A 26,110-nucleotide genomic window follows, 5' to 3' on the forward strand; every position below is an offset into this window, starting at 1 on the left:
TTTTAAATCCTAAACGAGAATATTAAAAATAGAAAATATTGTAAATTTCCCATTTTTTTTTCCAGAATTACATCATCCAATTTAATAAAAAAAAATTGTAGAGAATCTCTATTCTTGTAATTATGGTAAGCCTCTGCACTATACTAACATTATACTCCTCGAAAGGTGGGGGGGGATGCACCTTTTCTGCAAGCACAGCAACTTGCATGGATATTAGTTGGACCGACCTGGAGAATTAAAATCCCTATTTATATCAAAGCAAATGATCTCATACAAAAGTTCACTGATTAAGCTTCATACAGCATGTAGAGCTCATAAAAAAGCGCAAGCGCCAGAGCAGAGAATAAAGACGAGAAAATGATGAATCTAAAATTTTTTTAGCTTAGTTCTTCTTCTCCGTATTGTTCTCCAGTTCCCTCCTCAGCTGCAGAGAGAAGTCATCATTGACATCATCATCATCCCAATCATCTTCCCACTGCTGTGTCACGTCTTTCCCTTCCTCCTTGTCTTCCCACTCTGTTATGTGTCATGGTGTAGTTAGGAGAGAAAAAAACCAAGAAAAAGTAAGTCAGAAAGGAGGCAAACTGACAAGTTCTCATCCGCTGGTACTCATCAAAATAATATTCTCATCTGCTGGTGGTACACAGGCCGAAGAATGCAGTGATCCCAATAGAATACCAGGACAAGGAAAATCCAGAATGAATATATTGACAACAAAATATGCACCACAAAATTCAATGCTTGTACGAGAGGTGCCTATAGTAAATTCAACACAAATCTTGCAAATTTTAAGTAGCAGAACAAAAGAAGTAGAGCATTGTCAAAGTCTAGTAATCAGGGGTGAGACTGGGCTGGACCCGGGTGAGGGGGCAGAATTGGTGGATGCAATAATCTGTTAGTCCGGTGCATATAACATATAATTCATCTCAAAAGCCCAGAATTTTCACTTTTCACCAATAATCATAATCTCAGGTCCCTAAATTTTATCAACAAAAACCACTCCATCAACTGAACCAACGAAGAACAAGAAAATTCCAAAAGGCACCACTATATGTTAGATCTAGGGTGGTCTTGGACCCCCTTACCCCAGCTACACTCCTGTTCTTTGTAACACCATACAATACGTGAGAAGAGAAGAATGTTACCAAGATGTTCATATAGGATAATGAAAGTCATTTCGAGCATTGTTATTTGTGCTTTGTCAGCAATCCAAGCAAAATTTTGAAAAGGATTGTATCCATCTGTATCTACCAAAACCGTAATCTAAATTATATTAAGGCAGCCCCTTATTGCACCTATGTACATCAAGCTTTGCTAATCATCAACCTGCTTAAAATTGTAGTTTGGTACCTATTATCCCAGAAATAAGTACCAACCGTCAAATGCCCATATCCTCTTTCTCACAAAGTTTGCGAGGTTACCAAAAAATGCATCTTTTGTGGCGAGTTTTCTTTGACCCACAAAAACCAACCCAAAATCTCTCACTCTCCTATTCTTGTGGGTGTCAAGAAACGTAGCACATGCATCACTCCAGCAGTGAACTAAACAGAACACAAATTTGTGAACACAAGTAGGAAGTTCCAGGGAATCCAAGTGGAACATTGACATATTTTCCTCTCCTTCATTACTTAAAAACTGAAAAAGATGAGATTCTAATATATTATTTTCTTTTATCTAGCGGTGGGCCGAACATTATGTAAGGATTACAATGAAATCACAATTCTAACTAGTTTACAGATTGTTGTTAAACTCTCAAGTCCCAACAGGCTCCACCTCATTTAAAAAAATAGAGTAGAATCTTAGCACTAAGAGATCAAACCCACAAATGTAACAGCTTGCTTTGTTCCTTTGTTAGCCACAAGAGAAGTATATTAACTTTTATGTTCGAATTTTATATAATTAGTTGATAAGTTTTTGTTATGTTGCGTAATACTCTAAAAAAAGGAGTTAATATACTAAATATATTATTATATTGCTGCTTTAAAACCATTTTTATTGTATTTTATCATTTTTTTATATTATGTGCGCTTTACTTTGCTCAAGCTCGCGCTTGCTTTGCGCCTAGGCTCTAGGTGGCTTGTGTGCTTAAGTGCGCCTAGCGCTTTTAACAACACTGGTATAAAGTAGTAAATGGGATCCCACATTAGTGGAGGGCAAAATTCCCACTCTTTATAATGATTCCAAGGGGCTCCAATTGTAACCTTGAATAGTCTTTTAAAGTGCAAGCCCAAATGTGGCTTGAGCTTTCCTTGGATAGTTACAAATAGTATCAGCACCAGTCCAATCAAAATGGGACCCGACCCATGCCACCTAAAATGGAATTTCCTGACAGGGACAAATGTGGCTTCAGCTTTACACAAGACAAGGATTACGAAAATCAAATCACATAATTTGATATTATGAATATAAAATCACTTTATTAGGATCATATGATATTATCTCTAACATCCCCTCAAACTCAAGGTCAAGAATTTTGAAATCTTGACTTTAAAATTTGAGTGTAGCTTTCACATATGTTGATTGATTGTTGAAGAAAGTGGTGATGGTGATGAAGTGACCGCAGCTAGAACATTAAATCTGGAGTTGTGACCTATAATATGTTGATAATTGGCCAAAGCCAACAAAGGGCTAACAGTAAGCCGATTGATTGAGCCAACAATGGGCTAAAGATAGCCTTGTTCAACTATAGGACAAAAAACAAAAGGCCAAAACGGGTCTAGGGCTTCAAACAATGGTCACAACAGACCTTAAAGAATAATCAGACTAACAAAGAACCCAATGTTAAAGGCCCATAGCTAATAAATATGCTCTAAAGTGTCGATTTGAGAAAAAAAATATGGTCGAATGGCAATGAAAGAGGTAAAGGTAGTGGAAGGACTGAACAAAAAGTGAAATATTCCACAAAATCTAGCTTGGCAATAGCCAAGGGCTCTGATACCATGATCGAAAATATAAAATACAACATAAATTGAGATAGAGAAGTGAGAAGGAGAATGAGGGAAAGAACCTTTGCGGACTACATCTTTACTGTTCTCAATTATGATTGAATACAAAGCATATGTACCTATTTGCTTTTTGTTTTTTTTTTATGACAGGGGAACCACCCCACAGTAGAGCCCTTAGGACTCGGCCATGGAACCTAAATCTCCGGGGACACTAACACAGCAATCCACTGCCATGACCTCCCACTTAAATCGCAGTTTGATCCCAGGGGGAATCGAACCTATGACATGTGGCACATACACACAAGTTTGCCCTTACCACTTGGGCTACCCACAGGTAGGTGAGGTAGGGAAATTACATAGACATGAGGTAAGGTAAAAGTTCTTATCATTACGAAAATCAGAACATTTACCTTACCTAATTTCCATGTAATTTCCTTATAAATAGGGACATATACTTTGTATTCAATTACAACTCTGAACAGTAAAGATGTATGTTTCCCACAAATTCTCTCTCCCTCATTATCCTCCTCTCTTTTCTATCTCAGCTTCTTTTATATCTTATGCTTTCTATCAATTGCTAACCAAAAATCAATTCAAATGACCACAGAAAAATCAAAGAACAATCAACTTCTCCGCCCTTGATACCTATTTGACCTAAACATCAAGCATCCAACAGAATTAATGGTTTTAATATACATCATATATGAACACATCCCGAATTAAAACATAACTAGCATCCAGAATTAATACCTTTTTAGTGGGAAAAAAGGTATTAAACTCTTTTGCTTCTTATTTTACCTTCATTGATCTCGAACTCTTCGAACTCATCGTCGTCCTCAAACAAATCGATCTTCGCATCCTCAGTTGCTTCCTTGGGCTCCGTCGCCATTGCAAAAAGCTCACACTAGTGCCTGCGGCAAAAACCAGTTTCACATAAAATAAAATAAAAACTTTTGCTTACACACATACAGGTTTACACAAAACAAAGAAGAACTCAGAAATTTGCCGCAATTCCGAGGGAGTTAAGGAGAAACCTGAGAAAAGCCCTAATATTTCGAATCGAGAGAGAGAGAGAGAGCGCACCAGAGCCAACGTAGAGAGCAAGGAATTTAACCAAGACGAAGTCGGTGAGGCGGCGTCGTTTTGGTAGAGAAAAGGCCTTTTCGTTTTACACCGTTGGATTTGAATCGACAGGGTGCTGGATGTCGTTGACTCGTTTATCGCCTTCCCACGGTCCACTAAAGAGTAAAGGCAAGTCGGTCACCCAAAATCATTCTGAAATCCCGAATTTACACGATGAAATTGGTAGGCCCAATAGGGCCCATAAGCCCAACCCAAAGTTGATGGACATTAGCTGGTTTTATATAGGACTAATCAAACAGGCAAATCAATATTGGGAAGAATTTTCTATCAAAAGTTTTTTTAAAAAGGTCTAAAAATCCCTTTTCTATCTTAAACAAAGGTCAAAAAGTTTTTTATTTTACAAAAAATTCAAAATAATTTTCGAACTCTAATAAGTTTGAAAAAACACACGAATTCCTTTGAAAAACCTAATTAAAATATGACTAGGAAATACAAAGTGTTTTTTTTTTTTTTTTATAACACTAAAAAATTTAGCCTAAAGTCTTTTATCAAATCTTGATCTTTCTAATTTAAAGGTTTGATCCAAAACAGTTTCTAAAAGTGAAAAGAAAAAATGATTTTCTAAAACCACAAACAAACATGATTTTTCTGTTATATAAAGAATAATAACTTGTATTAATAATCTATTACAACCATGACGTGGCTTAAGCATGTTCGGATGGATGAATATTATATATATATATATATATATTTTAAATAAATACTTAAAATTTTGCTTACAACTTTCATGATATCATATTGTATAACTTATATATAACTTATATTAGTTAGTACTTCATTTGGTTACACAGTTTAGATGAGATAAGATGAGACGAGATGTTTTATTGATAATTGAATAAAATATTATTATAATATTATTTTTTAATATTATTTTAATTTTGAGATTTGAAAAAATTGAATTATTTATTATATTTTATGTAAAATTTAAAAAAATTATAATAATTATATGAGATGAGTAATTTTGTGTAACCAAACGTTAAGAAATGCTAAATCTAATACTTAGCTTTTCAAATTCATATCATCCAAATCCTTCCTAAGAGCCGCCAACTTTTACCATTTGAACAAAGCATGACTTTTGAGTACCAGATGGAAGGCCTTTTTTGACGTGGACCAACCATTTGATGACAAATAGCAAGCACTTGTTCTTGCTAAATATCATTGCTTGGAGTCAATATGAATGGAAAATGGGTTCATACTTCACATATTAATGGAGTAGTTCAGCCAGTCACTGTTTGATGATTGAGACGATCAGGCTTTTAGTCTAATTTTCAAAACAAGCCTCCTCCAACCATAATTCCAATATCCAAATGAAAGGGCTTTGCATTTTCTTTTTAGTTTTTATGCATGATGAGCAAAAGAAGATTCTCCCTTTGTTTTTTGTGTAATTGTGTTAAGATATAAAATAAATAATAAAATTTATCTCTTTTTATCGGTTTAAATTTTTGAGACAATTGATAATTTTATATGATATCAAAATAGAAGTAATAAATTCAAATCCTAATTTTACACTCTATATTATTTAATTAAATATTTCACGTGTTGAGTCACTCACCCACATGTGAGAGTGGGTGTGAGAGAGAGTGTTAAGATATAAAATAAATAATAAAACCTATATCTTTCCATCAACTTAAACTTTTGAGACAATCGACGATTTGACAAGTTGTAAAATGATATGAGATTCTCACTTTATCTATAGACCCTTAGAAAATGAGAAGTCCTATAGAGTTGGAGCCAATGGCCATGATTCTCTTTTTCCCACTTGTTTCTTGTAAAAATTTCAAATGTTTGGAAGTTCTGAATTGAATGTCTTAGGTTTTTGTTAGCGGCTTTGTTATATTCTCGCTCTTCATGTAAGAAGCCTCTGGTTTGCATTTTCTTTTACTCTTTATACATACATACATACATACATACATATATTTATATATATATATATATATATATATATATATGTATGTACACGATTGTGGACATCCAGACTAAAGGCCTTGGCGTTTCTAATATCTAGCGCAACAGGCCCTGTTATCCAGCTCATTCGAGCAGTTCTTTGGGCGAGCAAAGGAATGCTGGTATCTTTAACTCTTAGCTTTTGTAGCCATGCCAATGGCAAGGTTGAAAAACAGTGGGCAGGTATTTTCCTCGTTAAGCAGTCCCACCCAAGAAAACAGCATATAAGTGACAGATAAGATGGCTGATAGCCACAATTCAATTGCCGCAGTGGAAAAAAGGTTTTTACCTTTTCATAAATTTAATTCGGAAAAGAGGTGCAACACCATGTAGTGAACAAAACACATCATCACTCAAACTGTAATGCAGCGCTACAAAGGTATCAGTAAAGATGCAAAAGTAACCTTGGGGCAGTTAAGTACCATCAAGAAGCTTTCTTGAGGAAGCTATTACTTTCTGTGCATCTTAAACCACAAGCCTACCTTGTATGCTGTCCTTATTTAGAACACCAAAAGTGAGACCAACAATATGGTGGAACTGAGACACTACTTACAACCATGCTGCCTTCTTCAAAGGAGTAACAACAGCCTTGACTTGCAGGTAGTTGTGAAGGCTGTAGATTCCCTTCTCCCTGCCTATACCACTCATCTTGTACCCACCAAAAGGAATTGCAGCATCAAACACATCGAAGCAATTAACCCATATCGTACCAGCTCTTAGTGCTCGGGTCAAGGTGTTAGCAGTGTCCAAGCTTCTTGTAAATACTCCTGCAGCTAGACCATAGCGCGTTGTATTTGCCCTTCGTATTACGTCATCAATATCCCTGGTTAAGAACCCAAAACATTGAGGAGACTTTCAGGTATGAGCGAGCACAAATAAAGACAGTTATTCTTTTCAGTTGCTATGTGCATGAAGCGACTGGTTATTGGTCTTCTTTTACATGGTGTTCGAAATGTAATTATGTAGCACTAGCAGTTGGACATATCTTTCTTCGAAAGCATCCATTAAAATAGGATAAAATAATTTTGGGAAAATGGAAGTGCTTAAATCGAAGGAAGGTTTAACTCACTTGAATTTCAAGATGGATTGCACTGGGCCAAAGATCTCATCCTTTGCTATCAACATATCATCCTGAAAGATGGAAATATCAAATTCATGTTACACCATATAATACTTCACATATAATGGTTAAAGCCATTACTGGAATCGAATTGTTGGTACCTGGACATTGGAGAAGACAGTGGGCTGAATAAAGTAGCCTTTGGAGCCTAATCTGTCACCTCCACATTCAAGGGTGGCATTGCTTTGGATTCCAGATCTTATGTACCTAAGGACTTTATCAAATTGCTCCGCATCAATCTGTGAATTTCACAAGATCCAGAAACAGCATTACTTGAGTTTGAAAATCACTGGAACAGGTCCCAAATACACACCTAGGGGGACTACTTGATAGGTGTTTGAACGAAACACAACAAAATAATAACTAACTTTGATAATCAACAGATCTAAATATCTAAGCAACCACAAATCAACAAGGATCAAAAGTAATAAACCTGAAAAGTAAAGAACACCAAAACTTTAAAGACAAAAGGAAAACTTTTGAAGAGTTCTTCAAAAGAAATACCACTCCAGGTGCTCAACCACCATGTATAAAACCATTATTTATTGAGAAAAGACATGACAATCACTTTAAGGTCTCACAAGACCTTTGTAAGCTCAACCACCAAACTAATCCCAGCGAGTGACCTGCTCAATCTTTGCCCACAGCAGATGCAGAACTCTATATTTTTTCTGCAGCACCACTACACGAACAAACTTGTATGTACCACTGGAACTCCAGCATAAACTCACCAGAAATCTCCAAGAACGCAATGATCAACAATAACTGGGTGGTAGTTTGTGTAAAGAAGAGAGAACCATTTTAGATTTAAGGCTCTATATCTCACAAAGTGCTTTCTCTCACATAAAGTAAATATGAATTTCTGAAAAAATACTCTTCCAACCTCCAAAATCGTGTTAGAACTCCTTATATTTATATGGTTCCGATCAGAGGTGAATCATGACTCAGAAACCTTTTAGAATCCAAACCCAGGTAAGTTCGCTCTATCAGGATGTCTCACAAGCATCTAGCGAACTGCCTCATGGAAGCTTGACCATACAACCTATACGTGTCTAGCGAACAACGAAATGTAGCCTTTTCTCAACCAAACATCTCATAAGTTGTCTAGCGAGATCTCTATACAAGCTTAACTCGACCATGTGGTGGCGCATAAGAGTTTAGTGAAATCTCTTGTTCTTAAAATTTTAATCCAACTTGAACCCAACTTAACTCAACATAATTACAACTCAAATGAACTAAGTTTTGTCATCAAAATATGCCAACAAATTATTATTTTTTTTTTTATGTCGGGGAACCTCTCCAAAAAAGGGCCCTTCGGACCCACCCCTGTAGAGTAAACCCCGTTCCCATGTACCGCACCGTCGGAAGTTTCCCTACACGGATATGCCAACAAAATATTTTTCACATGAAAATATTTTTTAGGCACTATGAGCAAGATGAAATTGATCATGGTCTTAAATCCATTTAAAAAAATGTGTTAGTCACATGGATTCATAATCCACTAGTTTCGTAAGTCCTTCAAGTTCTGTTATGTGCACAATCCCAAAAGCTGAAAGAACAAAGGTAGAAAAAAATCTGACATCTCATTGGAAAGCCAGAGATTTATTTAATTCTATGAGTTCTATGTTACTTCTGTTTTAGGAAAATGTTAAAGTGATACTCTAAAAATTACTCCCCTCTCCACCCTAGCTCTGTTGTACTTATACTTTAAACCATATTGAACTATAAATAAGGAGCTTAAGAAGTTTACTAGTCTTATTTAGTTCTATGTTACTTTTGTTTTCGGGAATTTTAAGTGATACCCTAAAAAATGCTCCCCTCTCCCCCCTAGCTCTGTTGTACTTTACTGTAAACCAAATTGAACTATAAATAAGGTGCTTAAGAAATTTACTAGTCTTACTTTAAACTGTCAAAGACAGGACAGTTTAAGATAGATAAACCAGAATCTGTTGGAGTTGATCCTTATGTCTCAGTACCTGAGGACCTTGTTCCACACCCTTCTTGAAGGGATCACCTACAACACGTCTTGTAGCACGTGCCTTTGATTTCTCTATGAACTCATCATAGATTCGTTCATGTACATATGTACGAGAACCAGCACAGCAACATTGACCCTGGAAACAATATAGCATTTATCTATTAATTAAAGTGTTCACAGTCAACAAATCCAACTCTTGGAAAATTGTTTGAACAAACCTGATTAAAGAAAAGAGCAAAGTGTGCAAGCTCCACAGCCCTATCAATATCAGCATCCTCGCATACTATGAAAGGTGACTTCCCTCCCAGCTCTAGTGTTACAGGCTTAAGATTGCTTCTCGCAGCCAATTCAAGTACAATTTTTCCAGTATCAGTTGATCCCGTGAAAGCTAGCTGCAAAGGCATTGTTAATGGTTTCAAGCGGTGGACAAGTACAAAGCAAGATTAATGGTTTATGGCATGTTTGGATAATGAGATGAGATGAGATGAGAAATTCTCAATACTCATCATAATTTCCTTCCCAAACATCACTCAAACACAAAACACAAAACACATTTCAATTTCAAATTTTCAACTTTTTCATCTAATCATTACCTAATCATTATCCAAACACAACAACCAATACAACTTTTCCAAACTTCCAAACAAAACACAAAAATCAATACATTTTTTTCAAATTTCAAAACAAAAATTATATTCAAAAATTATATTCAAACAACTTTTGAACTTTATAATATTTTTATTCAACTTTTTCTCTCTCCTTTCCCAAAATCCAATAAAACATCTTAACTCGAACCATTTCACTACTAGTCACAAACTATTTCACTATTATTTTCAAAATTCTAAGATACTCTTAGTGTCCAAACAAGTCCTTAGTATTGCCAAATCAGCAGAATTTAAAAATTAAGACCATGACAAGTAGTACAAGACATGCGGGATAGCATCCTTGTAGACTGGCAATATTTTTTATTATTATTATGATTGACAGACTATAAGTAATGGATGCCAGCAGGAATAAAAAAATTATTCCAATTCTAAGATACTCTTAGTGTCCAAACAAGTCCTTAGTATTGCCAAATCAGCAGAATTTAAAAATTAAGACTATGACAAGTAGTACAAGACATGCGGATAGCATCCTTGTAGACTGGCAATATTTTTTATTATTATTATGATTGACAGACTAAAAGTAATGGTACCAGCAGGAATAAAAAAATTATTCCAAAGAACAGGTGAGTCTACTCTCAATATAATTGATTCATCAGATATAAATTGATCTGGCTGTGAGTTATAACATGTAGAACACTGTTGCTCCCAACTTACCTTGTCCACATCCATATGGCTGGCAAGAGCTGCACCAGCAGTCGGACCAAAGCCAGAAACAATATTTAATACGCCTGGAGGAAGACCGGCCTGTCACAAAGGATGCATAATAAATACCAAGCTTATTACCAAGGAAATGTAAAGAAACGAAACGCATTTGCTCTCAATAAACATACCTCATGGAACAGCTTTGCCGCATAGAGAGCAGTCAAAGGTGTTTGCTCTGCTGTCTTCAGGACTACAGTATTACCACATGCTAGAGCAGGCCCAACTTTCCAAGCAAACATGAGAAGAGGAAAGTTCCAGGGAATGATTTGTCCTGCAACTCCAATTGGTTCATGCAACGTTTGCACATGATAATCTCCATCAGCCGGAACTGTTAGTCCATGGATTTTATCTGCCCAGCCTGAATAATTTGTACAGCAAAGCATTAGAACAACACGACGCATGCTACACCACAAACAGTAGATAGCATTCAATTAACTTTAGTAGTCTCACCAGCATAGTAGCGAAATAGACGAGCAAGCATTGGCAATTCAGCTTGTGCAGCCTGTTCATAAGGCTTCCCATTGTTCCATGACTCTAGAGCTGCAAGCTCTTCAGTGTTTTTCTCAACCAAATCAGCAAATCGCAACAATATCCGTGATCTTTCCTGAAAAGAACATATTTGTGCAAACGTGTCAAAATTTGATAGAATTCGTCTGTATTCGGATCATGCACACACTAATTGAGTAGAAACAGCAAAGCAGGAGGAGGAAAGTTCATTTTACATAAGCTGTCATCTTTGGCCACGGTCCCTCATCAAATGCCTTCCGTGCAGCAGCTACAGCACGGTTGATATCTTCAGCATCACCTTCAGCAACATGCGCAATCACTTCCCCAGTACGAGGGTCATATGTTGGAAAGTTTTTTCCTGAGACCAACAGAAAGTTCGGTAAGTTCCATTATATATACATCATCAATAACAGACATATTGAAAGATATCAATTGGTAAAAGTGCTCCATGAGAGAGAGAGAGAGAGAGAGAGAGAGAGAGAGAGAGAGAGAGAGAGAGAGAGAGGGAGGGCGAGAGAAATCTATTGGTCTTGTTTGATGGAGAAAATGTTACCTGATGCAGCATCAACAAATTGCCCATTAATCAGATTCTGGGTATAAGTTATTTGAACAGGGGGAGTGATTAATTCCTCGGCGACTGAAGCAGTGCTAAACCTGCTGATGCTTCTCCCATGGCAAGAAGTTGTTCCTGGAGATCATATTTACAAAATAACTTCATCATCTACGTTTCGTAAGAGATGTAAGAATTGAAACTAAAATACAGGCAAGAAAAAGAAATAGCATGGAACAGGATCATTTCACAATTTGGCCTGAAATTGTGGAATCTGATTATTTCTTCTTTTGGGCAAGTTGAATGTAATTATTTCAAGTCAGCACAAAGCTGGATATTTCCTTAAATCTTTTCCTGCTTCTAGAAGGCGCACTTTACCAGTTGAATGGTAATTGGGTTTCTTCAATGATTCTAAATAACCTCCAAATAAGGACCTCATCACTAAAAACATCAGGCTTTTCGAGTCTACTCCTCGATGGATCTTCCTTCATCATCATCACCCCAACTACAACAAACATTTATGCCAGGTCACAGTTGTAAATCTGTTTCTCTCAGTCCTTAAAAATGAAAGGGGTTTAAAAGGGCAAACGGGAGCATCTGATTCAAAATCTGTATATTCTTCTTTTTGCCTGTATTTTCACACTGACACATATATACAGAGTATATACAGTAAAGCTGTAACTGTCAAAATTCAAAGCAAAACTTTATGAAGAATGAACAAAAATCTAGACTCCAAAAACAAATCATGAAGACGAAAAGATGGTATCACTCGTGCAAGTAAAACCAAATGAAACAGAGAGGAAAAAAAAAAAACCAGCAGAATGATAGTAAACACATAATCTCCATCCTCATCAGCAGTTAAAAAGAAGAAACCCCCATCAAGAAGAGCATGGTATGAGCCGTCACCTCGAGACAAAAGCAGAGAAGCAGACCCAGAAACAGACAGAGAGCGAGACAGAAGCGAGGAGAGCCTGCGAGCAGCCATGGCCACAGAAATTATCTCGGAAGTGCTTCTCTCTTTTTTTATGTCAAAACAGAGTGCCCACTGCCCTGTCTGAGGCTAAAGCTGGAGCGTAAGCACGTTTACACACGCACACTCTATCTGCGTTTGAGATGTGATCGTGACTTTTAAGGTGCCATAGCATCCGCGATAATTGGGTAGAAATAACTTAAATTAAAAGAAGTGAATAAAATCAGATTAGATATCATTATCATCTGGACTTTTCAATATGATTAAGTATGGGCACCCAGAAGTGACAGCCTCGAGGCCCTCTACTTTATCACAGAAACTTTTTTTATGAAAAAAAAAAAATAGAGAACGGCGTCTCTCTACACCGAACAAGTTTAGTTTTTTTATAATCTTTTCTTCCCTATATTAAAGAACAGGTTACTTCCATTGTTTGCTAACCATAGCTATTCTCGCCAACGAGGGCAATACTGTATTCCCTCGCTATCTTGGACACGTGCATGCTATTTTGTCCAATCTTGCTTTCTTATCCTCTTCTTTTTTTTCCCCACCAAAGCTTTTTTATCCCATCTGTTCTTATCTGTGACATCTATCATTTCTGGAAAAACAGAGCAGAGTGTTTCGGTTTGCCAGGCAAAAGAACAAATTGACACGAATGTAATTCTAGGAAACTGGTATGAACGTGACTCTCACTTTACCTTTAAAAACAAATTGCTTTGCATTTGTTTATTGTGCACTTACAGCTATGGGAGAGTGATGATCAAAGTGTTTGGTGTATTCAATGTTTTTGGCCTAATCTCTTTACCAATGTCTCCCACTTTTCTTTCACGTATTTCTTTATTGGAAAAAAAAAACGTTGTTGCAAAGCCCAAAGAAGTCAGTAGTAACATAAATAATGGGAGACATGTTTGTTTAGTACCATGTTTTGTTGGATTGAAATGCCTGTAGGAAATGAAAAATGGCTTTAAAAAGCTCTGTTGCCATTTTTACTCTACCTTGAGCAATTAATGTATTGTGTTGGGTGAAATTGGGGACTGCATATACGTTGATGTTATATTTTGTGATAATGTGGTGATGGTGGGACTGGTACTGCATACATGGGACTGTATAAAGCTGGAATCTTGTGAATGTGCTGTTATGTGTTGTTATGGTCATGCTTATTATATGAGTATGTATGGATCGACCTCTGGCAATTGCTGAATTGTATGAGTCTGAACTGAAAGTAACACAATTTGTTGCTCAAGTACTAGATATGCTAATATGTTAAAAAAAAAAAACTAGATATGCTAATTGTATAGATTGTTGAATTGTGAAAAAAAATATGAAAATAAAATAAAAAAGTTACTTAAACAAATAAAAAAATTATATTAAAAAAAATTAAATATTTTATTATTACAGAGAATATTATAACTAATTCAGCGTGGAGTTTAAATTTTGAATGATTAGTTAAAAATAGATTTTTCTACCCACTATCCCACTATCTGTATTATCTTAAAAAAAACCAAACCTTCATAAAAACATTACATGACATTTTAATTAGTAGTCCCAAGATCAGGGAATTCAAATTGTATGATAAATCTTCATAAAGTAACATTGTTGTACAAGGTAGAGTAAAAATATATGGAAAGTGATTTGTATAATTTTATGATGTACAAGTCTCGCACACTTCATCTGAAAAAGTAAGCAAATCTTAAATACATATGAAAAAATTAATTTTTTTTTATGATGTGTCTCATTTTTTTTTTAATAAAATACGTAAAATTTACACACTAAATATTGTATCTAACATTATTCAATATATATATATATATATATATGCATATCCCTTGCACAAGATTCAATATAATCTTGTAATATGTAGTGCGAATAAGGTATTTGCTCGAAGGATTGGTCGAGGGGGACAAAAAAGGCTCTAAGGTACCTTTGTAAATAACTAAATAAATATCAAGTGTCAACATAAAATCATAGCTCATTGCTATTTGGAGTAGTGATACACCTACAACATATTTTACAACACATTGTACAACAATGTGTTAAATGAGGGGCATTATTATAAAATCATCTTATTTTTATAAGATGATTTTACAATAATGTCCCTCGTTTAACACATTGTTGTACAATGTGTTGTAAAATGTGTTGTAGATAAATCATTTTCCTTATCAAAATAGTCCGGTTTGGATGTCCACATGAGATACAAATTATTTCATCTGAGTTGTAGACTTGTACTTTATCTTTTATCTGTCTATTCAAACGGCAGAATATAAAATTTTATCTTATTTTTAATTTTTCAACCATTATTATAGTAACAATACAATAACGATACAGTACCGCTACAGTTAATCTGCTATAAAGTTTCATTTCTCTCTACAATACTGCTATAGCATTGCTACAATAATGCTAACTACCATATTTTAAGAAAAATATATTTCAAGTTTTATAAAATATAGTATAATAAATAGGTCATAATTAAAAAAATTTTGTTTAACAAAGAAATGTTTTCATATTTGGGAATATTGAAAAAATCACGACCAAATTATAAAAAATATACTTTGAAAAAGTCAAAATATTTATGAATTTTTAAATTAATAATAGATATTATTTATTTTTAATATATTCATAATATTTTCCATCTAATAATTAAAAGTAATTTTCAATAATTGATGGGACTCATCATTTTATCAAATTTCCAAAAAGTTAAAATCATCACATCTCATCTCACTATCCAAGCACACTCTTTTATATAAAATATCTTATATCATCTCACTATCCAAGCACATAGTTTTCTACAAACCATTTCATCTCATCTTGATTCAAAAATCTTATTATTATTTAAAATATTTTATATCATCTCATCTGAACTTCGTAACTAAACGAGATAGTATTTTTTAAAAATTTTTACACTACACATTATTTAAATAATATAATTTAATTTATAAAATTTAAATTTTAGAACAAGACGTTGGATAACCTTTTTTTTTTCATTTTTGTAAAAAACAATACCTCTTACATTTTAAAAGGATGTGACACTTCAGAAAATTCGAAAATCACTAACTTGCAAAATTTATAACTATATAATTTATTCAAAAAAAAATTACAATCATTTATAGAGCTATGTATGTTACATGTATGAGTGGTGCTATTCTATTTGGGCATGTCGATTCTTCTGTTGCTTAGTGTAATTTATATATTTTTTTATTTCTTTAAATATTTTTAAAAAATTAAAAAAATACTAATATATTAATAATCACTTTTTTAATTATTAAAAATTTTTTAAAAAATTAAGTATATGAAATATCAAAATTAAGAGGTAAAATTAAGGAGGATATTAGCATTTCTCTACTTATCCTGTACATGTATTTAACTGCTAAAAAGGACACTTGTACAGAAAAAGCTAAGGCCTAAAAGCTGGTAAACCTCTTCTATCAAGAAAACAATATCCACCACATAAATTTAGTGGATTATGTGAAATAATGAAATAATAATTTTATAAATAATAATAAGATAATTTATAAATAATAATAAAATAATTTGAGTTGAATAGTTTTTAAATTTTAAAAAATGAGGGAGAAAAAATTAAATAAAAAATATTTTAAAAGTAAAATATTTTAAAAATATTATTTTATAATATTATTTTTATTTGAAGATTTGAAAAAATTAAAATTACTTTTTATTTAAAAATTAAAAAAATTATAATAATTAATTTAAAATTTTTATATTTAAATTATATTTAACAATAAGATGACATCAGATCAAATCAAATAAAAATTTTATGTTTCACATGAGGTCCCAAACAAGCCCAATATTCAGATTCAACGGTCCAATTCCAGAGACAACCACTTTACAATGATTGGCCTAATTTTCGTAATTCAAATGAATCACACAATTTCTATCAGATTTCTTCTATTCGTTATCTTTACATGCATCACATAATTATTAAAAATAAATAAATAAAAATATGTATGTGATAAATGAATGATAACTAAAAAATTTTTCTAAATTTAAAACTTTTTGAAAAAAATTTTATACACAAATTTCGGGTACCCTTTTTCCTTTTTTCTTTGAGGACAAAGTAAGGTTTTATTTCTCTTTATTTAGTTTATAACAAAATAAATAAAATAATAATAATAATAATAATCATAATAAAAGTAATTCTAGATTTATGCTAGTCTCAAATTTATTTAATTTTTTAAAAGTAAATATGCAGAATTTGTATATCTTAAAACTGTAAAAATTATTTTCTTAATAATAATAATAATAATAACTAATTTGGAATGATAATAATAGTATTGACAGGAAAATGCAGTAGTCACTGATATAATGTCCCGAGGATTTCTACCGATTTGCTTTTTATTATTATTACAATTATTATTATTACTACTTAATGATTAATTAAATATTTTTTTAATGATTTTATGATTTTTTTAAAATGTTTGAAGGTTCTAAAAAATGTTTTAAAAAAGTAAAAAATAAATAAAAATAAAAATTTTACCTTCCTTATAAGCATCCTCGGTGAGAATAATGTCAGTAGCTATAACATTACTCATATTACTGATAACAACAATTGCTTTGCGAATGGCGTGATCTATCTTTCTATCTATCTATCTATCTATCTATCACAATATTTGTACATTTATAGTTATTGGAGAGTGATCATCATGTTTAAGATGTGTGTGTGGTATATTCAAAGTTTTGGAATTGTCTCTCATGCTCGTTTCTTTCACGTATTTCTTTATTGGGACAAAACGTTGTTGCAATGAAAGTGATATATATGGAGAAAAGCCAAAGGTCAAGTCAATTGGAGTGGTGTTTAAGGGATAATAATGGAGGGTAGTGGGATGATTTTTCCACCCACTATATATGCCCTATAATTACTTTCTTTATGGCAAAAAAAGTATTCCAAATCTTGATAAACAAAACATAAAATTCTCTCATCATTACACTTTTTTCAAATCTTCATACAAAATATAATAAACAATTCAATTTTTTTAATCTCAATACATCTTTTTCAAATCTCAAAACAATAATAATATTAAGACTTAATATTTTAAACTTCAAAATAAAACACAAAATTCTCATCTCACCCCCCAAACCTACCCTAAATGAAATCTTAATTAATATTAATTAATCCCAAGATCAAGTGTTTCAAATAGGGATAAAAAAGGATTTTAGTTACCTTTGTAAAATAAATAAATAAAAATGTTATTTCATCAACAAATGTCACAAATCAAGAGTCAACATATATAAAATCATATATAGTAGATATAATATTGCTAGCTATTAGTGATCTTCAGTTATAATTAAAGGTACGTACGTAGTTAGACTGTTAGATAGGTTAGACAATTACAACAACATCCGTAGTTGACATATTGCATGTATGCCTAGTAGTTTTGAATCAATTGAGTTAATGGCCGGAAAGACCCTTATTAAAATCCCCATAATGCTCGATATATATATATATATATATATATATATATATATATATATATTAACTTTCTGCAGGTATATCCAGTCTCCTCATAAAAACACCCTCCAATGGAGGTTTGCCACATAGACACTCCATATTTTCAACCATAAACAAATGTCTTACAATTAATATTAGTATGCGAAATCGTTTGCAAAAAGGTTTTTTCTATTAAAATATTATTTTTTAATATTATTATTATTTTAAAATTTAAAAAAATTAAATTACTTATTATATTTTGTAAGAGAATTTGAAAAAATTGTAACAATGAGATGATATGAGATTAAATGAGATAGATGGAGAGTATTTCTATATCTAAACGGAGCTTAATATATATTGAGATTTTTTTTAGAAAAATAATTGAGCTTTCACACTAGTGATGTCGAGAAGAAAGAATCAGAAGTTGTGCAAAGGAAGATATTGTCAAGAGCAGCAAAGGTGACACAAAGTACAAATGTGTTTTAATTGGGATAAGGTCATGGCGGCAATGAATAGATAAATATAAATGTGATATCTCATATAATATGGATAAGGATAGGTGGTGTTTGAGATTTCATATTGTTTGAGAAATATAAGTTCTTACTCTTTGTAAGGTTCTAATAGGTCTCCAATTACATTATTAATTAGTCCTTTTAAAATATAAACTATGTGATTTAGGTCTTCTATTGAGGCGTAACAATAAAATTGGTAATATGATATATGAATAGAGAAACAATATTTGTAGTCATAGAATGTGTAAGCGTTGCGCACTACTTTTAAAAAAATATAAGATCTATATAAAATAATTAATTTTTTAATAATAAATCGCATTCATTTTTAAAAAAATGCACGACACGTAATACATAATTCATGGGTCAATCCATTTTTTAGAGTTGGAGTGGGAGCTTTAAATGGGTCAATCCACTTTTAACTCTGGTAACAGTTTGATATCGTCATATGAAAAATGTTATTTATCTTCCTCTTAATCATGACTATTTCATTATTTTCTGATGCGATAGAGAAGTAAAAAATAACAAAAAGCTTTTCACTCCATCGATAGAGGATGCTAAAAAAATGATAAATTGTTTTTTTATAAATGTTTATATAAAAATTCTTATCGAGTTAGAAAACTCTCAAATCCAAACCCATTTATTTCGTATCGGCCACGACATCATATGTATCATGCCGAGTCAAATTGGATTGGCTTAGAGTTGTCTTGATTTTTTATTAGAGAAAGTTGTTTTACTTGAAAGCCAGTTATTTGAAGAGGATCATTGAGATATCCATGATACACTTTTGTCAGGTCTAACCAGTATGCTTCTCAGCTTATCTGCCTGCATATTGTGATATATCCCACTTCATTTGTTTGTAGATGACCAAAAACAAGGAAGAAAAATGAATCACATGCTTCTTGTACAACTCAACTTTCTTCCTTGGCATGCAGCAGATTTTACAGAAACTGGTTTTCTTTCTTGGGAATCGTATACGAAGTCAAAGTTAAAGTTATTAGGTGAAAATTAATATATATATATACATATATATAAAATTAGTAATTTTTGTTAATAGAGTCTTTTAGTTTTCCTGCAATTCCTTTTTAATTTTATAACCAAAGGATTAAAGAAAGATTATTGAATTTGAAACGAAATTAGAGAGCTTATAAGTATTATTCTCGACAGCCAATGGTACTTTTGCATACCATCTAAAGTGGAGTACTAATACTACATACAGTCGTGAATTATGCAAGTGTCGTGCAGTCGATTTGAAAAAGAGTGGAGTCCACTATTAAAAAATTAATTTTTTTCATGTAGGTCCCGTATTTATTCACTTTTTTTAAAATGATTGCACGACGTTTGTGTACTTACGACTGCAACTATCATTTCTCTCTAAAGTGTATTGGTCCCACTCTCTGACTGAAACAAAATTTGTAAGGTTTCTCATCACTTAGATACAAACCAAAAAGAGTATGGGGAAGTGAGGGGATATCAGTGTGCTCAACCAAATTTTGTAGATCAGAAAGTACTTTTGACACTATTTTTTAAAGGTTTTATTTATTGTATAATGGCTCAAGATATGCTTAATTAGTTATATACAATAATATGCATTTAATAAATTTAGCTATTCTACACGCCATGCAGACTTACATGAGTGTTGCAAGCATTTTGGCTATACCCTATTTTGTGAACTGTTCTGTTATAGATTGCTCAAGTATCTTCAGTGTCTGATGAGAAATCTGGCTCCACTGGCTTAAACAGCTTGGGAATCTGTAAGCTGGTTGGATCAGACTTGTGTTGAATCCCTCTTCTGGTGTTTGCAGCAAATTTGGAAACCAGAACTGTAGCTCCTAAGTGCTGGGCATTATGTGCATTCTCACCAGCTGACAAGTTAGCGGCACCACTATTCTCATAATCTGCACCTGATCCATCCCTATAATTAAACTCATGGTCCAAAGCATGTGTATCGTATAAGCCCTCTTGTCTTGCCAACTCCATTTCTTTCTTTCTTTTCATGTACCGTCTCCATGCAACTTGTAAAAAGCAAGCTCCCCAAGTCCTCCACTGGTGGGAGTAGTACCTGAAAGCATGCTGGAGTTTCTTGCTATGGAGGCGCTTAAACTGACTGGAAACAAACTTGAGGTCTTCAGCTCGAAGTGCAAATGCCTCGACTTCAGTAAGGGACTTGACAGTTCGAGTTGATAATGGATGGTTGAGATTAGAGGTGGGCATTAGAGCCCATGTCAGTAGCTCTTCTCCACAAAAGTCACCGGCTCTGAGGGTAATAGAATTGAAAAATCCTAACCTACCACCATCGGTTGTGGAGCTCTCTAGTTGGCCTCGAATGATGAATAGCATCTCGTTCACTGGATCACCCTCCCGGATTATATACGTGTCCTTGGTATTCAAAGATGAGACAAGGCGTTCGCATATGGCATCTAAGAGCTGCTGGTCCATTTGTGCAAAAAAGGGAACCTGCAAATAGAACAATTGTTTAATTCAGTGGATCCAGATCAGGAAATTTTGTCAGGCATAATAAGAATGGAATTTATTTATAAGTTGAAATATCAACACATGATACGTTATTATAGCAAATAAAAAATATCAGAAAACACAAATAGAGAATTTTTTGTCTCAAAAAGTTTTCTGCAGTAATAGCCTTTGATCTTATTACAATTCATGTGGTAATTGTCTGAATGAAAGATGATGCACCAGTTTATCCACTTGTAAACCATCGTATTGGCCATACCCCAAGACAGTATAAATGACAGTCAATAACAAGACTTGTTAGTTAGTTCTCAAGTATCTGATAAAAGGAAGCTTTGCCTTCTCCTTGGATTTGTAGTCCAGGCTTATAAGTATCCACTATAGCCTTAATATACTCCCCCAATCTGCAGTTGATGCCACCATCTGACCCCCAAATCTAAGGGTATGAAAGCCCTTCCTTTGTCCTTCCATATACTTGGCTAGAGTCGCCTATGTTGACTTATAGTCAAGGAAATCCATGTTTTAAGAACAAGAATCTCAGGCAACGTGCAGTTAGGAAGCTAGTGTTTCTCCTCCTTTGCAGGGCATGCCAATTGGGTAAGTAGACAACAATAGGCAATATTTTCATTTCTGGATCACAGTAGGCGATATTGGCATATCTTAACTAGCCACTTACCTTGTATTAAGTTCCTGATCATACACACTCATACCTACTTAGAAATATCTATACAACATGAGATTCATGAAGGCTGTAGATTAAGGACTTCGGTTCTAAGATCATATACCCTAGTTGCTTATAAATAGGATATTGTTGCTAGTAGCTTCCATGAAGTTGCTAAAATTGCAGCCTTGAAGACTGAAGTTTACATTCTGCATCACATAAGATTTCTGTCCATTCCAAAAATTATATATGACTAGTTGGCTCTTACTCACAAAATTAGTAATTGGCATATTGCAAGTATGATAATAAAGAAGATACTGATACACGATTTGAGTAAGACATTCTTTTGCAGCTATTTATCTTTGAGGGTATCAGAGAGTGAGTTTTACAGAGAATCTTCAATGGTCAAGACTCAAAACATGAGCTGTTGATTGTGAAGAGGCTGACATTTCAGAAACTATCCTAACATGACTAGTTATATCTTTAATTATCAAAATTATTATTTGAAAATATAAAGGATATGATGCAAAAAGGACATACACGGCGAACAAGGGCCAGACAAAGATGTCTTTGAATTTGACGACGGAGGTCCAAGGGCAAAGAGCGCAAAATGGATTCTTCATCTACACCTCTCGTGGCAAGCCATTTGTACTGAACAAACCGACGAACACGTTCTTGCAACTCTGGAGGTAGTTGACGGTGCCTCATCCACTCCTCTGTATCCCTTCGTTTGACCCTCCATTCTTCTAGTCTTGCTGTTGTAGATTGTAGATAGTTCTTCAAGAAAACAAAAAGGAGTCAGAAATATACAACTAGTTTATCAAAACTCACAATAATGTTGTAGATTGTAGATAGTTCTCCCATGCAGTTAACTATGAATTATGAACCGGTGGGCCTTCATACTGAACCTATTTACAAGATGAAGGCGGATCAGGAGATAGCATGTAAACAAAAACATGGATGTAGATGAAGTATTTGGCAAGGGGCAAAAAATACCTGCATGTTGCCTATGAGGTGGGAGAACAGAACAAGGCCAGCTATGCAGATAAGCATGCTGAACAAAATCTCACCGCTAAAGGTGCTTGTAACAAGATTTTGCCCATACGAACTGCATATGAAAGCATTATTTAGGAAACTATTAGCACAATCTTCAAAAGTAGTATTCCAACTATGTTGATGTAAAATTGTCAGGCCTCAGTCAACTTTCTACACACTAGATCTTACAAAATTGAGAAAACCCAGATATCGTCAACTGTAGGGAAGAAATTCACATGGTGTTGGCTATTAACTTCAAGACATGGACAATCCATATGCCTTTCCAGAGATTTCACTAATGGGTATAGAAATGTAAGCAATACCGTTGGCAGATTTCATATATAACATTTGACTTCCTTAATAATTCCATTTAGCATATTGGAAATTTATTGTGATCCTGGGTAGAACCTAATTTTGACCATGAACTGCACCATGAAAAACTTTCACGCACTCAATCAGAGAAAAAAATCATATGAAAATATAGAAGCTTGTGACTTTTCATGAAACCTTAATCCTTAAACCAAGCTGAGATCCTAGAGAATCCAATCCTAGGACCCATAGGCTGCCAAACGAAATATATGGCGATTCCCAACATCTTGAATGTGGGAGAATGATTCCATAAATTAATTGATGATAAAATAAGATGAAACAAGATCCCAATGCAAGAACCACCAATGAATTAAGGACTTGTTACAGACCACAAATCCGCCAAAACAAACAATACCAGTACCAACAATCTTCTTAAATGAGCATTAAGATCTTCGTGTTACCAGTACCAATGCACTTTGAAGAAAAAAACCATCTACTTTAATACATAGTTTAATTGGCATATTTATGGAATACCAGTAATTGAACGTGTGGTTAAACATACAATACCTTAAATTCCTCAAACCCCACCAGAGGCAATAAAAGTACTTCTCAATGAAATTCGAGGAAGCGACCTCATTTGTAAAGGCGTCGGCAAATATTCCAAACTGGAAATAGTAATCGTTCTGAGCATCACAACTAGAGAGCACTTTAGTGGCATTCAGCCAAGAACGACGTTCGGGCTTGTCCAGACTATTGCAATCAAGAAACAATGGATTACAAGACGGAGAGTGAGTGGCATTCATCTCCTCTCTGCATTGTAGACTCCAGCACTGATGCTGTCTCTGAATCGACAACACATACCACGAAGCTCCGAAAATCTGTACTGACATTTTACAAAACAGTAATGATAAATAGTGAGGTCCTCCCAATAGGCGTTGGGGCGCCGGGGGAGGGAAATGACGAAATTAAGTGCCTTACATGGCTAGCTAAGATGTAGAGAAGGAGATTGTAAGCTGCCCCTGCCCAAGCAGTCTTTGCTATAGATCCGGAAGTCTTGATTATCCGCCTGTGCAAAGGAAAAATAACAAAAAATCGTGGAACATACTGAACGAGGACAATCAGAGAAAGAGTGTGATTCGTGTAAGCAGCTGTTGGGATTTTCATTGCTGGATTAATTATAAACCATATGACAATCTGCCAAAGCAAAAACAAAAGTAACGAAGGCAACAATTAGAAAACTAGCATCGAGATCCATTGGCATAACTAAGGCCTAATAATCCAAACATGTGCAGAATCAAAATTTTTTCCAAAGTAATGTTTTAATAAAAAGAAATAAGTCTTGATTGATTCACCTGTGGCAGCGGCAGCGTGGCGGCGAGATCAACCACGAAATCAGTTTTCAAATACCGCATGGCGATGGCGGACGGGTCCATGACGAGCTCGCCCCTACCGAAGACTCGGGAGCTGGGCGCCACGAAGGCGGTGCGGAACTTCATGATCATGTGGAGGACATGGAAGAGGTCAGCGGCGGTTCGCAAGAAGGTGACAACGATGCCGAGTCCAAGGTCGATCTGCATGCAGGCGGGGCCGCCGATGACAGGGACGAAGAGGTAGAGAGGGTCGAGGAACAAGGTGAGGAGGGAGGTAACGAGGAAGAAGTGATTCCATCGGGTGACGAGCTCGGAGCCAGGGTCGAGGATCTGGCCCCACCAGGGGACCTTGCGGCGAAGGGAGAAGGACTTGGGGAAGCGGCGGAAGCGAGAGGAGGTAGCGTAGAGGGGGTGGATGCTATGCATTTTCCATCGAGAAAGAGAGAGAGTGAGAGTTGCAGAGAAAGAGAGATGGAGAATCTCAGAGAGGTTTGAGAGAGAGAGAGTCGTGGAGAGCCATTGGAAGTCGCAGTGTTTTCGGTTTGCTTCCACTTCCTGAATGACAGTTGATATGTCCAACGATAATTCCGCGCCAAAATACCAAACTTATAAAATGTTTTTATTTTTATTTTTAAAATTCAAAATCTCTCCCAATTTTTTTTTTATCAAAATTTCACAAAAAGAAAATTTATATATAAGATAAATATGTCACATCTTATATAATAAAATGAAAGTGAGATGAGAATATAGTATATAGCATTACTCAGAAAGAAATTGCCCCTCCCTTAAAATTATAATCCTTATGTACTCGTCAAAATTTTTTAAAATCTCTATATACATAGAAATGTCACCATTTTTTTCTACATGGCCCAAAATCTTATTTAATTTCTATATATCATGATTTATTATGAGGTGGTCCGGTCCCTTCAAAATTAATTTCTTTGCCCCCAACAATTCTTTCAATTTGATGGGTAAATTCTAAAAAAGTTTAAAACTAAAATGGACCCCAAAAGTTCTTGATTATACAATATTAAACTTCTTAATATAAAACCTAAAGTGAAATAAACACTAGAAAAATCATTTAAGGTTCATTTTTTGTATGAAAAAATAGTTGAAAACTTTTATCCTTTAGAATTCATTAAGTAAGAAAAAATTTATTTTAAGGTCTCAATTGTAACATTATCTACTTAATGTGGCACCAAAATATTCAAATTTTACATGAAACTTGTATAAACTAACTTGCATACTAGAATGAAATCTGAGTTTATAAAAAATCACACTTTTTATTGAAAACAAAATTTCTAAAAATATCATTACAAAAATTGATATATAATGAATGAATATTATTTCACGAAAAACGGTCATAAAAAAATTTAAAAGGAGTGATATGTTATGTTTTTTATAATTTTATTTTTACATTTATATAGTAAGTTATATTTTTTTATCTTCAAAATCATGAAAACTCAACTCTATTATAAAACTCAACTCAACTCTTCTATATATAGTTATTATTTTACTTTTATGGTGGAATTAAACATAAGATTTATTTTTTTATTTTATTTTATATAAACATTACACATTAACTAGAAAAGTTGACACCCACATATATTGCCATGTCATGCTTTTCAACCTAATCTACATATTGCCATGTCACATGATGACAAAGTTATACTCTCTCTCTCTCTCTCTCTCTCTCTCTCTCTCTCAAGAGATCTTAACTTTTAAGAATTGGCCGGACCTCATCATAGACATGATCACACGGAAAACAAAATACTTAGGCATATTTATAGTCAACA

The 26,110-nt window shown here is 34.0% G+C and overlaps 3 protein-coding genes across 4 annotated transcripts; all 3 read right to left on the reverse strand.

The window, feature by feature from the left end:
- Positions 1-228: 228 nt before the first annotated feature.
- On the reverse strand, positions 229-4,069 carry LOC108999270 (protein DSS1 HOMOLOG ON CHROMOSOME V-like). Its single transcript, XM_018976138.2, has 3 exons — positions 3,980-4,069; positions 3,744-3,856; positions 229-516 (listed from the first exon to the last, which is right to left on the reverse strand). The coding sequence occupies exons 2-3, from the start codon at positions 3,832-3,834 to the stop codon at positions 383-385; spliced, it is 225 nt and encodes a 74-aa protein (XP_018831683.1). The 5' UTR covers positions 3,835-3,856; positions 3,980-4,069; the 3' UTR covers positions 229-382.
- Positions 4,070-6,303: 2,234 nt separating this feature from the next.
- On the reverse strand, positions 6,304-12,828 carry LOC108999220 (aldehyde dehydrogenase family 2 member B4, mitochondrial). 2 transcript variants are annotated; one of them, XM_018976048.2, is made up of 11 exons: positions 12,461-12,828; positions 11,558-11,692; positions 11,220-11,362; positions 10,948-11,101; positions 10,626-10,855; positions 10,450-10,539; positions 9,349-9,522; positions 9,129-9,266; positions 7,254-7,391; positions 7,102-7,163; positions 6,304-6,855 (listed from the first exon to the last, which is right to left on the reverse strand). In XM_018976048.2, exons 1-11 carry the CDS (start codon positions 12,537-12,539, stop codon positions 6,582-6,584), a joined length of 1,617 nt encoding a protein of 538 aa, XP_018831593.1. In that variant the 5' UTR covers positions 12,540-12,828; the 3' UTR covers positions 6,304-6,581. The 2 variants fall into 2 exon arrangements, with proteins under 2 accessions (XP_018831593.1, XP_018831594.1); XM_018976049.2 differs by lacking the exon at positions 12,461-12,828 and adding an exon at positions 11,933-12,260.
- Positions 12,829-19,978: 7,150 nt separating this feature from the next.
- Positions 19,979-24,813, reverse strand: LOC108999105 (probable cyclic nucleotide-gated ion channel 16). Its single transcript, XM_018975905.2, has 6 exons — positions 24,297-24,813; positions 23,923-24,138; positions 23,512-23,822; positions 22,597-22,708; positions 22,141-22,377; positions 19,979-20,927 (listed from the first exon to the last, which is right to left on the reverse strand). The coding sequence occupies exons 1-6, from the start codon at positions 24,738-24,740 to the stop codon at positions 20,163-20,165; spliced, it is 2,085 nt and encodes a 694-aa protein (XP_018831450.1). The 5' UTR covers positions 24,741-24,813; the 3' UTR covers positions 19,979-20,162.
- Between the last annotated feature and the right edge of the window lie 1,297 nt (positions 24,814-26,110).

This window comes from Juglans regia, chromosome 2 (genome assembly GCF_001411555.2).
Source record: "Juglans regia cultivar Chandler chromosome 2, Walnut 2.0, whole genome shotgun sequence".
NCBI lineage: Eukaryota > Viridiplantae > Streptophyta > Magnoliopsida > Fagales > Juglandaceae > Juglans > Juglans regia.

Excerpts from the sequence above, each read along its gene's own strand:
- LOC108999270 (XM_018976138.2), bottom strand. The coding sequence starts at position 3,834 with ATGGCGACGGAGCCCAAGGAAGCAACTGAGGATGCGAAGATCGATTTG. Across the intron at positions 517-3,743 it reads AGAGTTCGAGATCAATGAAG|AGTGGGAAGACAAGGAGGAA; the intron begins GTAAAATAAGAA and ends GACACATAACAG.
- LOC108999220 (XM_018976048.2), bottom strand. The coding sequence starts at position 12,539 with ATGGCTGCTCGCAGGCTCTCCTCGCTTCTGTCTCGCTCTCTGTCTGTT. Across the intron at positions 11,693-12,460 it reads TTCTCTGCTTTTGTCTCGAG|GAACAACTTCTTGCCATGGG; the intron begins GTGACGGCTCAT and ends TATGATCTCCAG. Across the intron at positions 7,164-7,253 it reads CTGTCTTCTCCAATGTCCAG|GATGATATGTTGATAGCAAA; the intron begins GTACCAACAATT and ends TCCATCTTTCAG.
- LOC108999105 (XM_018975905.2), bottom strand. The coding sequence starts at position 24,740 with ATGCATAGCATCCACCCCCTCTACGCTACCTCCTCTCGCTTCCGCCGC. Across the intron at positions 24,139-24,296 it reads CCACGCTGCCGCTGCCACAG|ATTGTCATATGGTTTATAAT; the intron begins GTGAATCAATCA and ends TTGCTTTGGCAG. Across the intron at positions 23,823-23,922 it reads TCTACATCTTAGCTAGCCAT|ATTTTCGGAGCTTCGTGGTA; the intron begins GTAAGGCACTTA and ends ATGTCAGTACAG.